Below are 19,014 nucleotides of genomic sequence, written 5' to 3' on the forward strand. Positions count from 1 at the left end.
CCAGGGAACTAGCGCACGGTCGAGCGCACAAGTCCCTGGTAGTGCGATCGATCACACTATACTTGCAATCGAGCGCACTCGGGGAAATCTATGTTAATTTTCCGTTGTTTTTTTTCTTTAAACCAACTTTGTTTACTTATTTTGCTAGGATTAGGATTGTGGGAGCCTAATTCCATCATTTATCAGTATTAGGGAGCTTAGAGCTATAAATACATGACTATAGCCTCTTGAAAAGACAATTATGTTATTTGATCAGTTTTCTCTCAATAAGAATTATTCAAAGGAGTTTTCTTCTTAATTTTCCTTGAAACCTTAAATAGACTCTATAGTTTTGAGAAGAATTCTCAGATCCTTGACAGATTCAAGATCTAAGAATTATATATCCTTCTTCTTGTATTGTTTTATTCGCTTCCACTTAGTCAGGCTGCCTCAGCTGTGGCGACAGCTTATGCGGTGTGGAAGGCTGTAGTTTTAAGTAGAGAGTTGGGTTTTCACAATGTTATTTTGGAAGATAATGCTTTGAAAATTGTACATGCACTATGCAACGAAGCGCAATCATGGAATAGATATGGGAATTTGATATATGGTTCGAAGCTTATTTTGGATGGTCTCCAATCCTGAACACACTAGGATAGAGGCAAACATGGCTGCCCATCTTTTGGCAAAATGTGGAGAAAATTTGGATGAAAGAATTTCCGGGGTTTCTATATGACATCATAACCACTAAAAATTATATGATTTAATGTTTTATTAATGAAAGCCTGAAATTTCACTTGAAAAAAAAAAAAAAAAAAAAAAAAAAAAAAAGAGGCATGGATTCCCCTATAGCAAACGAATTTTCTGAAGATGCAGTATTTAACTTAATTACTTGAATATATGCCTGTCTAAAGTGACTATATAATGTACTAAATGTATTCTTTATTTATTTTCAATTGATTATATTAAAGGATTTGAATGACAACGCAACTTGGGCAACATAGATGAAATAAGAAAATAAGAAAGAGAAAGAAAATAGAGAGCGGAAGTGGAGATACATGTGTGAGCTACATCTTGTATATTCACGATTTCTTATATTTGTTGAATTGTCTTAAACTATTACATAGATCTCTATTTATAGAGATGCAATGAGTAGTGAGTAAGAAACCTAAAATACAAAAGGAAATAAATAAAGTATTCGAAGGAAATAAAATAAGGAAAATATAAAATATTCTAGCAAAGAAAATAATATATTCTAACAGGTGCTTTCGGAGTGTCGGGTTCTTTGAGAACCTATCAAGAATTACCTATGTATAATGTTAGATGAAAGACGCGTATTTTCTTTGTATCCTTCAAAATTAATGTAGTTTTTCAATCACAATTGAATTTGTAATAAATAATTTTTAGATTTTAATTCAATAATTGTTTTAAAAGTCACGTCAATATTAAAACAACATGAATCTTTCTTCTAGCTAACTAGCATTACTCATGTTTTATTGCACAAAATACAAGGCAACAAATACTCACCATATTCCAAAGATTGTCCAAAAGGTGGTTTCTGTTAATGGCATCATCAGAATCCTGATGTTCGTGCTTTTCCAGCAAGTCGATTGGTATTAATTGCAAGAGATAGGGATCAGTACTCCAGATGATCACTGCAATGCTGAAAAGATGGCTAGTCCCAGAGAGGTAATCCTATAGCTCTTTGATTGAATATTTCTCCAATTTCTTTGAAGGATAAACCAATGAACATTCTATTCCCACCAACATTTCAGCCTTTCAGCCTGCAGAAGATTATGTTCTTGACCAGCTTTTTGAGTTGATATGTATAATTAATGTATTACTCAGGAAAAGAAAAAGTTCATGAATTCATTGTATAGTTGGAAGCAGAAATGGTCTACTTATGTCTGCTAAAAATTCATGGAATAAATTGAAAGCGTGTGTGTTTTGGATGATCAGTAAGATACAAAGAGTGCATTATATATATGATTTTCACAAAAAATAAAATAAAATAAAACAAAAACATAGTCAATAGTATGTGTCCTTAACTACTAACACCAAGCTATCCTTGTTATGTTTAACCAGTGAATTGGTGCAGCTAATTTTTGGATCCAGTCATTTTTTACACAAAATATATATACATAGCAGCGTTTGTAACAAATGCTGTTAATATTGTTGTTTTATCACGCTGGCAAACAACAATACATTAAACTACAGTATTGTCTTATATATTGGTGCTTTGTTTACAGTGTTTTACCGTTGTTTTGGGCTTGAATAAAATTATGGTTGGCAAAATGAGTTGCTGTGTTAAGTTCAGGTTGACCTGCTTGACCCTTCAACTTTATTAGGGTCAACCCAAACACGATTTGTTTAGCTAAACACGTCAGAATGTGAACACAACACAAGTCACGACCCATCTGACCCGTTTAGTTAACGAGTCGTGTCGGGTTGAAACCGTACTGTTGGAACTACGGTTGGAAAAATAAGAATACATAGCGGAAAATAATAATTCTCAAACCAAGATCAATCTTTATAAAAAACAAGTAAATAATTTTGCTATTTAAAATTAAACTGCAGAACAATAATTATTTATTTGTAGAAAATGGCCAACCCTTTGCATTTATCTCTCTCAACTTGGATGTCATGAGATGGCTCTTGAAAAGTTTTAGAATAACGTGTTTACTTTCATTCAAGGGTCATATAACCCTATCTTTCTGGCCCATTTTCAACCCAATTTTGCATCTCAAAAATTTTGGCCCAAACAGTACCTTGTGAACTTGAAATATTAATTTTGGATTCTAGAAACCCATAAATTCTTTTTTGACCCTTAATTTTATTTTATTTTTTTAATAAGTTGAGCCTTTAAATTTATTCACACAGTTTACATTTCTTAAACGACAAATTCTTTAAGTTAATGTTTTAGCTTAAAATCCAGATGTTATAGCGGTGATGGAAGTGACAACATGCATTAGATGCTTGAAAATCGCCAAGTTCAAAAATTTACAGAGGAAACCATAATTGAAAATTTTTAAATTACAGCTTTAAGTGAAATCTCCTCATCCAAAAACATCATTGAATTAGGTTGGTGAAAACCTATTTCTGTTACATTTGAATAATAAAATAAAATAAACTGAATAAAACAAACATATATGGGTAAAGTTCAATGACAATCTACCTCCAATTTTAACAAAATAACAAAATTACCCTTACTAAAATAAAAAAGAAAAATACTAAAATTTAATTTTTTTGTTTCAAATTTTTAAGGGTATTTTTGTCTTATTAAAAATTTTATAGGGATAATTTTGTCATTTTGCTAGCACTGGGGGGTAAATTGTCATTGTTTTGATAGTTTGGAGAATAAATTGTCGTAATTGATAGCTTGAAGGGTAAATTGTTATTGGAGTGGTAGTTTGAAGGGGTTAAGTGGATATTACCCAACATATATATATATATATATATAGGGAGAGGTGTGATTACATTTACTACATTGAGCTATGAGGGACCATAGTCTTCCCTTAAATTTTATTTTTCTTTACATGCCTTTGCCAAATGATCCTAACCCTTGATGGCCCTGAAACCTTAGAAAATAAATAAATAAATAAAAATAAAATAAAATAAACTTCTAAATTGTTCTCATCCTATCTTCTCATTCTATTATTGTCCACTACAAGAGTCACACATCATTATGAGCTTCTATAAATTAACATAATTTAAAACAAATACCTCTTAAGACTCTATTTGTTTCGACATAAAATGTTTTTCCTATTTTTCAGTATCAGGTATGACCGAAAATCATAATCAAACTAAAAATATTTTTTAAAACCATAAACCAGTTTTCGAGTTTAAGCTTTTTCTTTTTGCACGCACTCTCTCTCGCAATTCATTATTCGCTGCTGCTCGAGTTTGCTAGAATTTGTCACCAATTGCCAAAGTCCACTGCCAACCATCGAAGTTTGCCAGCATCCACTGACGAACACCAATCACTGCCATTGGAATCCATTACGGTGTTTTCCGAAAGTTGATGGTCTTTTTTGCCGTCATTGTTTTTTTGTACAAGCCAAAAGCTAAAAAGTATTTTCAAGAAAATCATTTTTAAAATTTCATTGAAAATATTTTCCATTGTAAGCTTAAAAAATAAAATGCATCTTTTTCTTTTCATCAAGGGTTGGATTACAAAATGATAAGCATTTTTCTCTTTTTATAAATGCCTCAGCCATGAGAAAAAGTAGGATTTGATCCCAAAACATAAATCAGAAATCTCTCTCTATCTGGGTGGAGCCCAAGAAGCAGGTTTCTTTTCTTGTCATTTTTGAAATATTAAGCCCAAACATCCAAAGAAGCAACCCTGAAAAAGAATGGGCCAAGAAGGGTTTGCATTTTCCTAATGTTTTTGTGGGCTGGGCCTGGACAAAAGCTGTAGCTGCCTGCAGTATTCTTGTCCACTGTCCAGTAGTTTCCAATATCATTGCATTTTCTAAGCTCTCTTTGAATTAAAACACCAATCCCTTAACGGATACTTAAAAGCATCCATCTCAAAATTCATTCATCTTGTTTTTTTTTTTTATGTGTAATTATCACCCTGATGTAGTAAAGAGGAATGCTTCGATTCTTCTTGGTGTTTCTCTTGATTCTATGATACTGTTTTCTAAAAAAGTAGAAAAAAAAAAAAAAAAAAATTAACCCCATTGGTCTATCGTATTTTTTAAAAAAACATAATATCCATGTAAGATCAAGAAAATACCAGAAAGAACTATAACATTTTTTTGTGATAAAACCATTGTCTCTCTTTATTTATTAGAGATATGTTATACATATTTCCTTAGTTCTTCTTCCATCCTCTCACTTTTGAAAGTTACCATTGGATTTATGAGGCCATATATCCAATCGTAATTTTCAAAAGTGATAGGATGGGAGAAGAAATATAGCATTTTTCCATTTATTTCTTCTAATTTTCAATTTAAGGTATCTTGGACTTTGAGACAATTAACAAGATTAAGTGTTATTAATTAATAATGTTATAACCCGAAATGAAATTGGTTCCGAAATAATTTTTTTATTTTTTCTGGTAAAACTAACAATTTTTTTTGATTTTTAAGTCAAATATTGATGTACAAGTCAAAGCACAAAGATGTAAAGAAGCCCAATTAGACCAATTCTTCTGGCCCATCAGAAACACGTGCCAAAACACACATGACAAGACACCTTATGTCCAGGTGAAACCTCATTTCACCTGCCATCATAAACACATGCCTAATTTGCATGTCATATCTCAAAACAGTCCATGATTTTGGATCCTTAATGTCTATTCTCTTTACCAAATGAACCTCAATTTTCAATTTTACATGGATTAAACAATTTATAATCTCTTATTATCAACTTAATGTTGGGAAAACTTAAGGCTCTTCTGATGACAACATTTTTTAGGACAATTTTTTACTTTTTAACAAAAACAAAAAATATCCACAAATTACTTTTACCTTTATATCATATTATAATTTTTTTTTTTAAAAAAAAAAAAACATACTCTCTGGAAACAATTTACCAAACACTTCTTTAACGAAAAAGAAAAAAATAACCCATTTTGGGTTTTAATTCTGGAAAACACTTTTCAAAAACAAAAATCGAAACCAATTTACCAAATCAGCCCATTAATCTTTTAAAACTTGCCAATGGTACATAATTTGCTAAATTTTACACAGATGTCGATGCGAGCATTGTCCTGTATTAATTGTTCAGAAAAAAAAAAAATTAAAAAAGAAGAAAAATGTATTAATTGGTGGTCAAAGAAAGGAAACCAAACACCAATGAAATTCAGCATTGAAAAGTCATGAAAGATGGGCGCAGGTGCATTGATTGAGTCAGTAAACCAAAGAGAAGCAACTTTGGCCTTGCCTCACACAGAAAAACAAAAGAGGAACCCCCTTGTAATTCTAAATGCTGAGAATAACTCCAAAACATAGTTTACTAATTATTTTGAAACCTCAAAACTCTCTCTTTCTCTCTCTCCCTCTCTCCCTCCTATATATTTTTTTTTCCTTTATCTGGAACTAAACTGTACATTGATTGTTGATGTAACTCCCGCATGCTCACTTTTGTTTGTTTGAATCAGACAAACTCTTTTGCCATTTTCCTCTGTTTTCTGCCTCTCCATGCGCTTAAGCCAAAACCCACCATCTCTTTTCATGAAGCCCTCACTCCAAGGAAATCAATGAAGGGCATGTTGATTCTTTGCCTCATTTTTTCATTTTCCCCTGACACTGAGATATCTGTCTTATTGGTGCCAACTGACTCGGCTGCAGAGACTTCTGAGTTTGAATCTGAGTGACCAGATTGATCCGCACCACCCACTGTTGTTGTAGGCCCACGTTTGCAGAACCCACTCCCAGTGCTGTAGAACTTGTCAAAATCCCCATCTCCCATCTTCACCACCACCTTATCTCCAGAAGAATCTGCGACCCGAAACCAAGAATGAAAAACTAGTACTAATTCAATAATTTCATTGGAAAAGGGAAATATTGTGTAAAAAAATTGTTATTTGTGATTTAATCAATCAAAGGAGAAACGAAAAAAAAAAAAAAAAATTGTGACAAACATACCCAACTGTGATCCATAGGATTGTTGTTGTTGTCGATGCCGCTGAACTTGACCGAAGTTGGTGAAAAAACTGAGGGAGGCTTTGTTTGAAGAGGGAGTGAGGGAGAGATCAGTGCAGGTTGAAGCAGATTCATCAATGGTGTTTGAGAAGGTTGAATCAGTACTGCAAGCATTGTTTTGGAAAGTGATGTCAAAGCCCTTGGCAAGGATCATCTGAGAAGAAGAGGACTTTCTCCTCCTGTAAACACTAGACTGTTCTCTGTGTTTCCTAGCCATGATCACATGCCAATGGTTCTTCACTGCATTGTCAGTTCTGCCAGGGAAGAGCCTTGCAATCATGGCCCATTTGTTACCATACAGCCTATGTGCACCTAAGAGCCTTTCCTCTTCTTCCTCACTGAAAGCCCTCCTGTTGATTCTTGGATCTAGCTGATTAAACCACCTTAATCTGCAACTTTTCCCTAAAAATCCAAAAAAAAAAAAAAAAACTTATAAGAACAATTGGTATCTTTAATGGGTCGCGGGAATGAAAGCATACAAATTAAATGTCCTCAAAGTCATTTTATGCTTCTTTTAGAATCTGATGGATTTCCAAAATACACAATCCAGAAAAGAAAAACTTTTTTTTTTTTTTTGTCAAATCTCTTTATGGTCATCAATCCACGTAGAATGAATGAATGTATATACATTTTTCAGCAAATTAGTCCCTGTCAACTTTTCTTTACCTGATCTTCCTTCAAGATTCTCGGCAATCAAGTTCCAGTTTTGAGGACCATATTGGGTTACAAGCTCTTTGAGCTTGGCATCTTCAGCAGGCCTCCAATGGCCTCTGGCACAAAGCTTGCTGTGCCCATTTTTCCCAGCAGCAGAGCTGTTGCTTTCCTCTTCCTCACCAAATTTCAAAGGCACCCCTTTTCTCTCAACAACCCCAAAATACCCTTCACTCCAATCACCGGCTCTTTCTGTTCCTACGCTTTCTAATGGCTGAAAACCATTGGGTTTCTTGGTATTCTCTAGTGGGAGGCTCAAAATCTGAAACTCCATTTCACAAGTCCTAGAAACTCTCTCTCCTAAAGTGTTGTTAGAGTGGGAAAGTTGAGAGGTAGGAGGAGGAGGCATAAAGTTAATATATTGATACCCATTGAAAACGTTACGATCACTCCTTGGGTGTTGTAGACTCATTGCCGGTGAAATAACAGATAAACCCAGAAAAGAAAATCAGAGAAAATGAAGCAGAGCGTCTAGAACCAGAAAAAGGTGGGGGGATTTTTCTTGTTAGAGTGTGAGAAAAAGGAAAGGAAGGAGGATGAATTGCATTTTTTTATTTTTTTTTTCTATTCCCTCTCTGTTATTGACTGATTGGGTTTTGTTTGGCAGAAGAGAAAAAACGAAAAGGCTCAGCAAGTGGGGGCTGCGTAGAATCAGAAGAGACGAGGACGTTAATTTTAAAGAAGGGGAAGAGAAAATAGAATAGGATCCACTGTTGAAAGGGAAAGCAATAACAAAAAAAGAAGAGAAGAATGCACACGATTCTCTCACTCTCTGTCTCTCTCACTCCCTCACTCTCTCTTCTTTCTCTGTTTACTTGGTCTCAATGGAGAAAGAAAATGAGGTCACGCTCCTTATTTTGAGACTGATCCTTTTTCTCTTTCTCTCTCTCTACGAAAGTCTGTGCAGTGCATGCAATTCGAGAACCGCTCGTGTGGGTGGTGGCCCTGCTGGGAGTCCCTCTAAAAACATTAAAAACAACATGTTTGGTCTCGGTCTTGCTGTTGCTCTTTCTCACTCTCTTTCTCTCTCGGGCTTTGGGGAAAACCAGGCTGTGTCTGTTTGTGAAGATGTTTTTACTTTTTATTTGTTTGACAATCTTTGCTTTTTCAAACCAACGGAAAACATCGTGCGCACCACGGTATACTTAGGAGGGTACGTACTCATCATTTTTAGAGAAACGGTTCTTTTTCTCTAAGGTTTCTTCTCCTACTTTTTTTTTTAAAAAAAATTATCTTTGGACACGTGGGTATGTAAGTCTACTTTATAAATTTAATCATAATTTAAAAAAGTAGAAAGATTAGAGAATAGCCGTAGGAGGATGTCTAATTTTTAAGCGTTCATCTTTCTATATCTTTGTCTAAAAGATACCTTCACATTTACTCTTCCTTTTTTAAAAAAAAGAAGAAAAAAAGAATGATGCAAGATGGACACTTAAGAATACTGAGTGACATTTCTCAATGCTAAATACTCAACTCTCATATCATTTTCATATAAATTGGCTAATGTGGCTAGGAGTGGAAAGACAGACGGTTAATAACCACGTGTTAATGGCTAATCGCTTTTGAAGGCGGTTAGGAAAAAAGCTAACCGCTAACTGTTAATTAATTGCTAACTGCCTATATATATATATATATATATATATATAAAAGTACATGAAACGACGTCGTTGATAAGCGCCGAATGTTGTACATTCAAGCCCCTTAACTCACATATGTTAATTCTTTAGCATTGTTGTTTATTTGATTTTGTGTAGTTTTAATGTTTTTCAGGTTCTAAATGAAAATGCAAGAAATTCCATTAATTTTGGGCATAAGACACACTTCAGGTAGTTGTGGAAGTACGTGGGATCGAGCTTAGCATTCTTAGGCTCGAGTTCATGTGCGCTTGAGCACCTATTCCTTTAGGCTCGAGCGCATCTTCACAAGTCTCAAACACATCAGCGTTCGAGCGCACCAAAACTCGAATCGAGCGCATGCGCGCTGACTTGCTGGACAGCAACCCAGAATTTATATGGAAATAAGCCTAGGTCTCCTATTTCAACTAGGGGACGAAAATCCAGCGTTTTTGGGACTCCAATGGCTACTTAGGTTTATTTTAAACCCTATAAATAGGCCATAAACTTGTCAAGAAAGTATGTGCTTAGTAATAGAGAGAATTCAAATAAATATTTTCTTTGAGGATTAAAGAGTTGAAGAGAAGATGAACATGATAGAATGCCATTCTAGTACTGCCATGAGCAACTAATTCCGTAGTAGGGTGTTGATGTAGCCCTTTCCAAATAATAATGGTTTGATTGTATTGTAATTTAGGATTTTTCTATATGCATGATAGTTGTATATCTTAGATAATTGATTTTAAAGTTTATATTCAATTATTATGAAATTCTTCTCTTGTCTTAGAAAACTTTTTATCTTGATTGAACTCAATCATTTATATTTTCAATGATTATTATACAATGGTTTTAATTGACACATGATCAAGAGGATTTGATAGGCTATTCCTAAGGAAAACGAATTTGTCTACACCCTAGTTTAGTTTAATTTAGGTAGATGGTTCGTACTAACTAAAGATGAGTTATGCTTATCCCTTAATTGTATGTAACTAGTTAAGAGATTTGGTAGCCCATATCTAGGAAAGACTGATCATACCACATTTAGAGGTTAGGGTATGCCAACCGAAAATGGATTATACTTATTTCTTAATAATGGTATTTTATTGATTACTCGAGTGAAACAAGTTTTATCATGCATAGAAAGAATTTCCTTTATTAATTTATTATTGACCATTGTTGTGTGGTTAGTGGTGAAATCAACTTCCTCTTCTTCCTCTCATCACAATCTACTTTTGCCCTTACTTTTATGCATTTACTTTTCAAAATAAAAACAAATAAATCTTCTTTAAATTAAATTAGATTTAATCTTGATAACGACACTCGCGCAGTCCTTGAGGTTCGACACCCTCCATATAACCCTATCTTACAAGAATTCGTTCTATTGCGAGTGGTAATTTTATTATTGATAATTTTTGCACACCGAAAAGACTACATCAATTTTGGCATTGTTGCTGAGGAATGCTACACAGTTGTGTTGTTAAGTTTTAAGGATTGAGTTTGACTTAATTTTTTTCTTTATTTTATTTTTATTCTTTGTATTTTTCTAATTTTTTATTTTTTTTCTTCTTATTTTTATGTCTCAGGTCCGGGACTAGCAAGGAGATTCTGTGCAATACGCTCGAGAGCCACCTTCACTAAGCTCGAGTGCACCTGACAGAATAGCACAGCAACTGCAGTTCGTCTCCAAAGCTGCACTCCTTGGGCCGTTTGTGAGCTTTTATTTTTATTGTTTTTATTTACTTTAGTGTATGTTAGGTCATTATTCTTTATCATTGCTTTTAATTTTGTGTGCCCCTGGCATTGAACACACTCTTAGACAACTTTGAATCGAAAGGAACTCTAATTTGCGAAGAGAGCATAACATTGAGACCATGGTTGAGGGAGAATAACCCGTTGCTCTAAGAGATCACTATCTCCATACAACTTGCACTTCTACCTCAAGTATCCAGCTGCTGGACATTACGGTAGCTCACTATGAAATTAAGCCCAACACTATTCAAAGTCTACCATCTTTTCTTGGGCTTAGTAATGAAAATCCTTACATGCTCCTTGATGAATTCCTAGAAAAATGCTCTACTATTAACTTACATGTTTTCACCAAGGACGCTCTAAGGATGTGTCTCTTTCCCTTTGCTCTCAAAGACAAAGCTAAGCATTGGTTTAATTTCCTAGAACCCAACTCCATCACTTCTTGGGCTTAAATGCAACAAAAGTTCCTAAAGAAGTACTTCCCCATAGGAAAGACCAATGGAATTCGAAGAACTATCATTAGCTTCTCCGAATATAAGGGTGAACAATTTCATGAGACTTGGGAGAGACTTAAAGACCTTCTTAGGTCGTGTCCTTACCACGCTGTTCCGAAATGGCAATTGGTGCAATGTTTCTATAATGGCTTAACCGAGCCTCATAGATAAATGGTAAATGCCTCGTGTGGGGAAACTTTAATGATCAAAAATGAGACTAAAGCATAGACTTTGTTTGATAACCTAAGTAATAATTCTATACAGCATGCTTCAACTAGACATAGGACACCTACCCCAGAGCTTCTAAAGCTGAAGGTCTTTTGTACTAGGTAATTCATCTGATGTAACCGCCAAGGTGGATGCATTATCTCGGAAGTTAGACAAACTTATGGCAGCTGGTTTTGTCCCTACCCCTCACACATCCATACCACATCAGTTGTGTTCACTTTGCTCTAGCCCCTCGCACCATGCGAGAAATTGTCCTATAGTTGGACAATGTGTTGATATGTTTCATGAGAAAGTCAATGCCGCCTTCTCCAGACTAGATAATGATCTGTCTTCCAATTCTTACAACCTAGGATGTAGAAACCACCCCAATTTCTCGTGGCATGCTCCAGCTTCGAGAAATTCATCATATTTGCAGCCCAATACTCCACCTTCCCATCCATATCCAACTACCGCATTCAATGACGGAGGAATGGGGGTGGGGGGCTCGGAGAAAACAGAATTTTAAAGGCTAAATTTTTATTATTATTTTATTATTATTATTATTATTATTTTTACTTATGGGCCCCTACCCAAATTTCTTTTTTGGCCCTTGGCCTCTACCCATTACAATCGCTGCCTCCATCCCTAACCGTACTCCTAAGCAGTATCAACATGAGCCACCCCTAGCTTAGTGTAATTTAGGTAGACAATTCGTACAACTCGAAGATGAGTTATGATTATCCCTTGATTGCATGCAACTGATTAAGCGATTTGATAGTCCATATCTAGGAAAGACGGACCGTATCGCATTTAGAGGTTAGGCAGACGGTCCGTGCCAACCGAAGATGGATTATACTTATTTCTTAATTATGGCATTTTCTTGATTACTCGAATGAGACGAGCCCTATATTATGCATGGTATAAATTTTCCTTGTTAATTTATGATTGACCATTGTTATGGGGTTAGTGGTGAAAACAACCCAATATTCTTTATCTCATTATTACTATATATCTTTACTTTTATGTATTTATTTTTAGAAAACAAAAACAAATCAACTTTCTTTAAATTGAGTTACTTTCAATCATGACAAGCTTAGTAGCGTTGCATGTGCAGTCCTTGAGGTTCAACACCCTCAATATAGCCCTATCCTATAAGGATTCGTTGTATTGCGAGTGGTATTTTTATTATTTATATTTTTGCACACAAAAAGACCACATCAGACATCTTCTCCCAGTTGAACCTAGTGATATACTCCTTCAGAGTTTCATCCTTCCGCTGTTGTAGTATTAGCAAGTAACCTCAGGGTCTCTTCTGTGTCCGCGAGGCCAAAAACTGCGTTAGGAACGCCCTCCTCAGAGCCTTGAAGTTGTCGATGGAATTTAGGGGTAGCTTCCCGAACTATTCTCTTGCAATCCTGGACAAAGTAAGAGGAAAAGCCTGGTATGCGACCTCATCGGGTGTTTTATAACGATCAAGGTGGGTTTTGTAGTTCTCCAAGTGCTAAGTGGGATCTCCCTCCCTTGTGTAGGTCAAAATCTGTGGGACCTTGAAGTTGCCGGGTAATTGGAAATCTGCAACCTGATTGGCGAACGATGAGTCGGTACCTCAGAGAAGTTTCTCTACGACAAGGGTTTTTGTCCCTCTCTTTGTTCTATATGAGCACATCTCCTTTCTAAGTCGGCAATTCTACCCATGCCTCTTGGATACTCTTGGTGGTCTCGTTCCTGACAATCATTATCCTAATTTTCTTCTCCCCGAAAATTGTCCTCCTAACGATCATCTTCATGACGATGATGATGTTGAAATGGCTATGGTGCTCCTCTTCATTTTGGTTTTCCCAATTCATCTCCGGATGAGATGGTTCCGGGATGAGGAGCCGCATGCTTGCATTCTCTTGAGTCAAGGCTGCAACCAAGGCTTCTAATGCTGCTACGCGGTTCCGGCCTTCGTTTCTCAGAATGTGTGAACCTTTGGGTGGAGGAGGCAGAATAATTGGATTTGTTGGGCAACATGCTCTACGTCTTCCCAAAAATGACCCCTCGGGTATTCTTCATGTCCTCCCGGGATATGCCAATCCCGAGAATCTTGCTATCTGGGCTGTGGGCCTATCACTAGCTTTGAAGCCACCCCCAAAGGCCATGGGGTGGCTTCGGCCATCCCTTATGGCCCTTCTGAGGGTGGTCGAACCACCCCCAAGGGCCAAAAAATGGGTGGCCGAAACCACCCCCTTTGGCCTTGAGCCACCCCCATGGCCAAAATAGGGGTGCCCGGCCGCTCTCAAGGGCTTTGAGGTGGCTTTGGCCACCCCCATTTTGGCCATTGGGGCTGGCCGACCACCCTAGGCAATTTTCAAATTTTTGTTTTAGGTTTAATTTAATTTTATTATTTTTAATTTTTATAACACGTGGCATATTTTGGGAGTGATACATGGCAGATCATTAATTTTCTCTCATGAAATCTAACGGATGTATTAATTTCGTCTTTTCTTATAGGTCAGATACTATTTTTGACTGTTTTAACAACTTAAGAAAAAAAAAAAAAATTGCAAATCTAAATAAAAAAGTTATTAACCCTAAAATTCATTTCCTTTATCTTTTACGAGAAAAAAGGTGCATGCATGAAAAGCAATAACTCGTAACCACCATGAGTCCATGACAAGTGGAACATATAAAAGTGGTTTTGGTTCCTAAAATCGACAGGATAGGCCGCTCATGATTTAATTACCTCTAATGGATTGTGATTTTTTAATATTTTAATACTAATTAATGTAAAATAATTTTAAGTTTCAGTCTTGATTGGTTTCCCATAATCAAATATATATAGTATGCTAGTTAGAATTAGAAAACAAAGAATTATTTCATCCAATCCATTTCTTTTTACGTTATTTTCCAGAAAAAAAGGTTAAATAAATTAATATAACTAAGTACCTTTCTTTAATAATGAATCACTCCAGTCTCCTTTTCTTGGTCACTTTGATTGATTATTTATTTATTTACTTTCACTTTTTTATATTTTAATACACGATAATGTCCCGTTAGCTAAACCTATAGAACATCAATAGTGAATTCATTCTTTCTTCTTAATCTTTTTGACCATGGGAATGATTGTCTTGCTTTTTATACGTATCCATTTTCTTTAATATTTTATCTTTCGTCACTTGGCATACCTATTGAAGCTTTCCCGTTGAAAAGCTGTATTTAACACCTGGCAGATGTTATATATTTGAACATGACAAATGCTACTGGTCAATAAATTTTATATATTTGACCCATATTTTCTTATAATTAATTATTGAATTTGTGAAGTCTACTATTATCTTATATATAATCTACATAAGTCTATAAATTCAATAATTAATTGTAAAGAAATATGGGTTAAGTATGAAAAACTTATTGACTTATCCATATAAGTCTACAAATTCAATGATTAATTGTAAGAGAATATGGGTCAAATATGAAAAACTTATTGACCCCTAGCATTTATCTTTAAACATTTAACAGGTGGCACATTTCGTTTGGTGGAGGAACCACTAGTAAATAAATCCCACACTTTGATGCAGGGCAGAACTACGCTCAGCCCTACAATCCCCAATGTGTTCACCATTGTCATCAAATAACAATGAATTCAACTTTATGGTGTAGTGAACAAGGGAATTGCTTTATTTATTCTTTTTTTTTTTTTTTTTAGAAAAATCATATTTAGTCATTAGGTTTTTATTTTATTTGAATGTAGTCATTGAGTTTTTAATTTTAAGGAATATAATCCTTAGGTTTTTCTCAAATTTTAAATAGGGCCCTCAGTCACTTTTTCATCAAAATTAATGGTTTATCATAGGTCATGTGTCTTAATTGACACTGCAGTATCCATATTAACACCTAACATCAGTGCCATATTATTAAACGAAAAGTCATCCATATAAAAAATAAAAAGACCCAACTCTAAAAGCAAAATTCATCTTTTCGTCATCCTAAACTATTGAATTTGTAGCATAATGGAAAAACCACTAACTTTGATGCTGACATGGACGTTGACATTGGTATTGGGTTACATGGACCTTACCATGTCAAATGAGATACACGTGACAAATGGAAATTTGATACCCCAACAAATCACCGGTTTTAAAAGACTAACGATTTACTAAATAGTAACAAACATTTTTATAAATAAACCAAAAACTTAAACCCCTTGTGAGTAGCCCCAATCCCTTGAGGGTTTTATTTTATTATTATTTTTTAAACAAAACCAAGAATTTCACTCTCTAACCGAACATTCGCTAGGGAGAGCACCCAAACGTTTGCCCTTCACCTAAGTACGAGCATTGGCCTGAGGACCACCGCGAGCATTCGTTTACCAGTCTTTGAGCCATTGGATAATACCCAAATATACGCCTGAACCCTTTAACCCATTGTGTAAGTACCTGAATGTTCACCTTATAGTACCTGAACGTTCGCTGACACTCTAAAAAGTAATTTTAACCCATTCTCCACATTTTCTGAGGAGAGCTGTTAAGTGCTAAAATATTCATATTTTCAGCCCTTAACTTACATGTTTTAATCCTTTAGTTTTAATTAATTAGGCCATTTTAATTCCTTATTTTGTTTTCCATACTTTTGCAGGCATTCAGAAGAAAATGAAGTAAATCTAGAAGATTTGGGCTCAAAGAGAGAAGATGGTAAAAATGGGAGCCCCTGACACTGCGATCGATCACAGGTTTCTTACGATGGTGCGCAGTGCCAGAGAAGACATAACATGAAGCAGGCCACGAGCGCTCGAACGCACAACAGAAGAGGCTCAATCGCAGACCTGCGATTGAGCGCACACGGGTTGCGATCAATCACACCCGTGCGCAAGAAACACATCAAAGCTGCGGTCAGATTGCTAATATTTCCATATTAGGGTTTTCCAACTCCCAATTGTAATATGTTTTGAAACCCTACGAAATTCCTAGGTTTACTACTTTGTCAAGGACTTCTAAGCCCTGTAAATAGACCTCTAAGCCTCACAATTCAATAGACAATTGGAAGGAGACAACTTTGGGGAGAGGAATTGTAGGCTACTTCTAGGAGCGGTTTTTTGTTCTTTCTTTACCTTTCTTTTTAGTTTTATTTTAATTATGTGTAACTAACTTTTTAGAAGGGCTAGATTGAAGTCCTAATTATGCTTATTTAATATTTCAATATTGGCGCCTTTGTGATAAACATGTTGTGATATTTAACTTGATTAATTCCTGTTTTCATGAATTCCTCATATGTATGTGACTGGCCATTATATGCATGTGGTATGAAATAGTTAGTTAAATCAATTTGGATGACCGAGTCCTGGGTTTAACATAAATAACAAAGGTAATCCGTGCCGGATTCTTGGATTAATCAACATGGGAAACCGGGAGTATACACCCATGCCCTAGGCCTTATGTGTTTGTCGATTTTCATAGAATATATGCTTTCCTAAAGAACAACTTAGTATACACCCATGCTAAATCCTTTAAGAAAGAAAAGAGTTAGACTATACACCCATGCCTAACTCGTTGCTTAGGGAAATCTATAGCTTAAGGAATATACACTCATGCCCTTAGGTTGACAAACATTAGATAAATATAACATGATTAAAACATTGGCATATTGATATATTATCTAAATATAATTAGTGGTGGATATCAAAGCCTTACCTTTATTTTTCATTTATCTTTAGTTCTTTTTCACAATATCAATTCAGTGACATGTTGATATTTTTAATTAATTCTAAATAAAATCATAATCCTCGTGGGATGAATCTCATACTTGCTACACTATACTATCGTTTTGATCTTGTGCACTCGCGAGTTAAAACGTACTAAATATTATCTATTAATTTAGGTAGTATTTGGCACCGCAAGTTTTTGGCGCCGTTGCTGGGGATTGTTTGATTTTGTTTGGAATTTTTTCTTTTAATTTATTTTTGCTTTAAATTTTTCTGTTTTTATAGTCTTTTCCGCAGTTTATGTGCCTCTGAAGGTGTGCTCGAGCGCCCCACCAGGGCGATCGAGCGCACCAGTACGATCGAGCACACCTCACGCTGCGATCGATCGCACATCCAGAGAGCAGCACAGTACTGTGATAATTAGAGATGTGATTTTATTTATTTATTTATTATTTTTTTTTTATGCAGGGTCAGTTGAGTCTGCATCTTCGTAAGTTTTATTTTTAATTTTGTTTTTATTTTCCCTTTTATTTTTAACCTTTTGTTATTTTTACCTTCACACATGTGGGGCGGCACTCCGACACCCTGTAGACCATGTTCATGTTGCCACGACCCTTATCACAGTGTTAGAGAATGTCCTACATTGAGGCAAATTTCTAACCAATACATGAACGCAGCATTCTCTAGACCGGGGAACATCCGCTATTTTGATTCCTGTAACTCAACATGGAGCCAACAGTCCAATCTTTCATGGCCAGCTCAAGCTCCTAGAAATCATTCATATTCCTCTCAATCGGATCTACCACTACAAGATCAGCTGGCTGCCATGCAAAAGACATTAAATATACTTGTAAAATTCATGGCTAGTCGAAACATCTCTCCTATTCAGCCAGCCACCCAACTCCAGCAATTGATGACTGATCTAGAACAAATCAATACAAGGATCGATCAAGTGTTTCAAAGAAATGATCAAGCCATTCAAAGACTGGAAGTACGAATGGGACAATTTTACAAGGAGCGAAGTGCATTCCCCATCGATTGGCCTCAATAGTACCAAGAAGAAACACCTCCTCCAAAAAGGTCTGCATTAGAAGAAGCAATTGCTGCCTTTGAAAAATAGTGTGCTGACTTTGCAAAACATACAACAGCTCATCTTAGCCGCATGGAGGTGTTGTGCCAAATACTACCTAAATTAATAGATAATATTTAGTACGTCTTAACTCACAAGTGCACAAGATCAAAACCATAGTATAGTGCAGCAAGTACGAGGTCGAACCCACGGAGATTGTGATTTTGTTTAGAATTAATTAAAAATATCAACTTGTTACTGAATTGATATTGTGAAAAAGAAATAAAAAGATAATAAAGATAAATGAAAAGCTAAAGGTAGGGCTTTGATATCCACCACTAATCATGCTTAGATAATATAACCATATGTGAATGATCCAATCATATTATGAATACTTAATATTTGCCAACCTAAGGGTATGAGTGTCTACTCCTTAAACTATTGATTTCACTAAGCAACGAATTAAGCATGAGTGTCTACTCTAATTTTTTTCTTTCTTAAAGGATTTAGCATGGGTGTCTACTAAGTTGTTTTTTAAGAAAGCATAAATCTATGGAAATCGACAAACATATGAGGCCTAGGACATGTGTGTCTATTCCCGGTTCCCCATGTTGATTAACCCAAGAATCCATGTAGATATCTTTTGTTACTTATGTTAAACCCAGGACTCGGTCATCCAAATTGATTTAACTAACTATTTCATACCAGATGCATATAATGGCCAGTCACATATATATGAGGAATTCAAGAAAATAGGAATTAATCAAGTTAAGCAACACAATATGATTATCACAAAGGCACTAATATTGAAACATTAAATAAACATAATTAGGGCTTCAATCTAGCCCTCCTTAAGAGTTAA

The 19,014-nt window shown here is 35.4% G+C and overlaps 1 protein-coding gene across 1 annotated transcript; it reads right to left on the minus strand.

Annotated features, from left to right (window-relative positions):
• Positions 1 to 5,884: 5,884 nt before the first annotated feature.
• LOC132192326 (transcription factor CSA) lies at positions 5,885 to 8,190 on the minus strand. Its single transcript, XM_059607624.1, has 3 exons — positions 7,296 to 8,190; positions 6,573 to 7,031; positions 5,885 to 6,425 (listed from the first exon to the last, which is right to left on the minus strand). The coding sequence occupies exons 1-3, from the start codon at positions 7,750 to 7,752 to the stop codon at positions 6,157 to 6,159; spliced, it is 1,185 nt and encodes a 394-aa protein (XP_059463607.1). The 5' UTR covers positions 7,753 to 8,190; the 3' UTR covers positions 5,885 to 6,156.
• Positions 8,191 to 19,014: the final 10,824 nt, after the last annotated feature.

Source organism: Corylus avellana, chromosome ca9 (assembly GCF_901000735.1).
Source record: "Corylus avellana chromosome ca9, CavTom2PMs-1.0".
NCBI lineage: Eukaryota > Viridiplantae > Streptophyta > Magnoliopsida > Fagales > Betulaceae > Corylus > Corylus avellana.

Coding starts and splice junctions, on each gene's coding strand:
- LOC132192326 (XM_059607624.1), bottom strand. CDS start 7,752: ATGAGTCTACAACACCCAAGGAGTGATCGTAACGTTTTCAATGGGTAT. Junction 7,032..7,295: donor GAATCTTGAAGGAAGATCAG/GTAAAGAAAAGT, acceptor TTGGATTTTTAG/GGAAAAGTTGCAGATTAAGG. Junction 6,426..6,572: donor ATCCTATGGATCACAGTTGG/GTATGTTTGTCA, acceptor TTCGGGTCGCAG/ATTCTTCTGGAGATAAGGTG.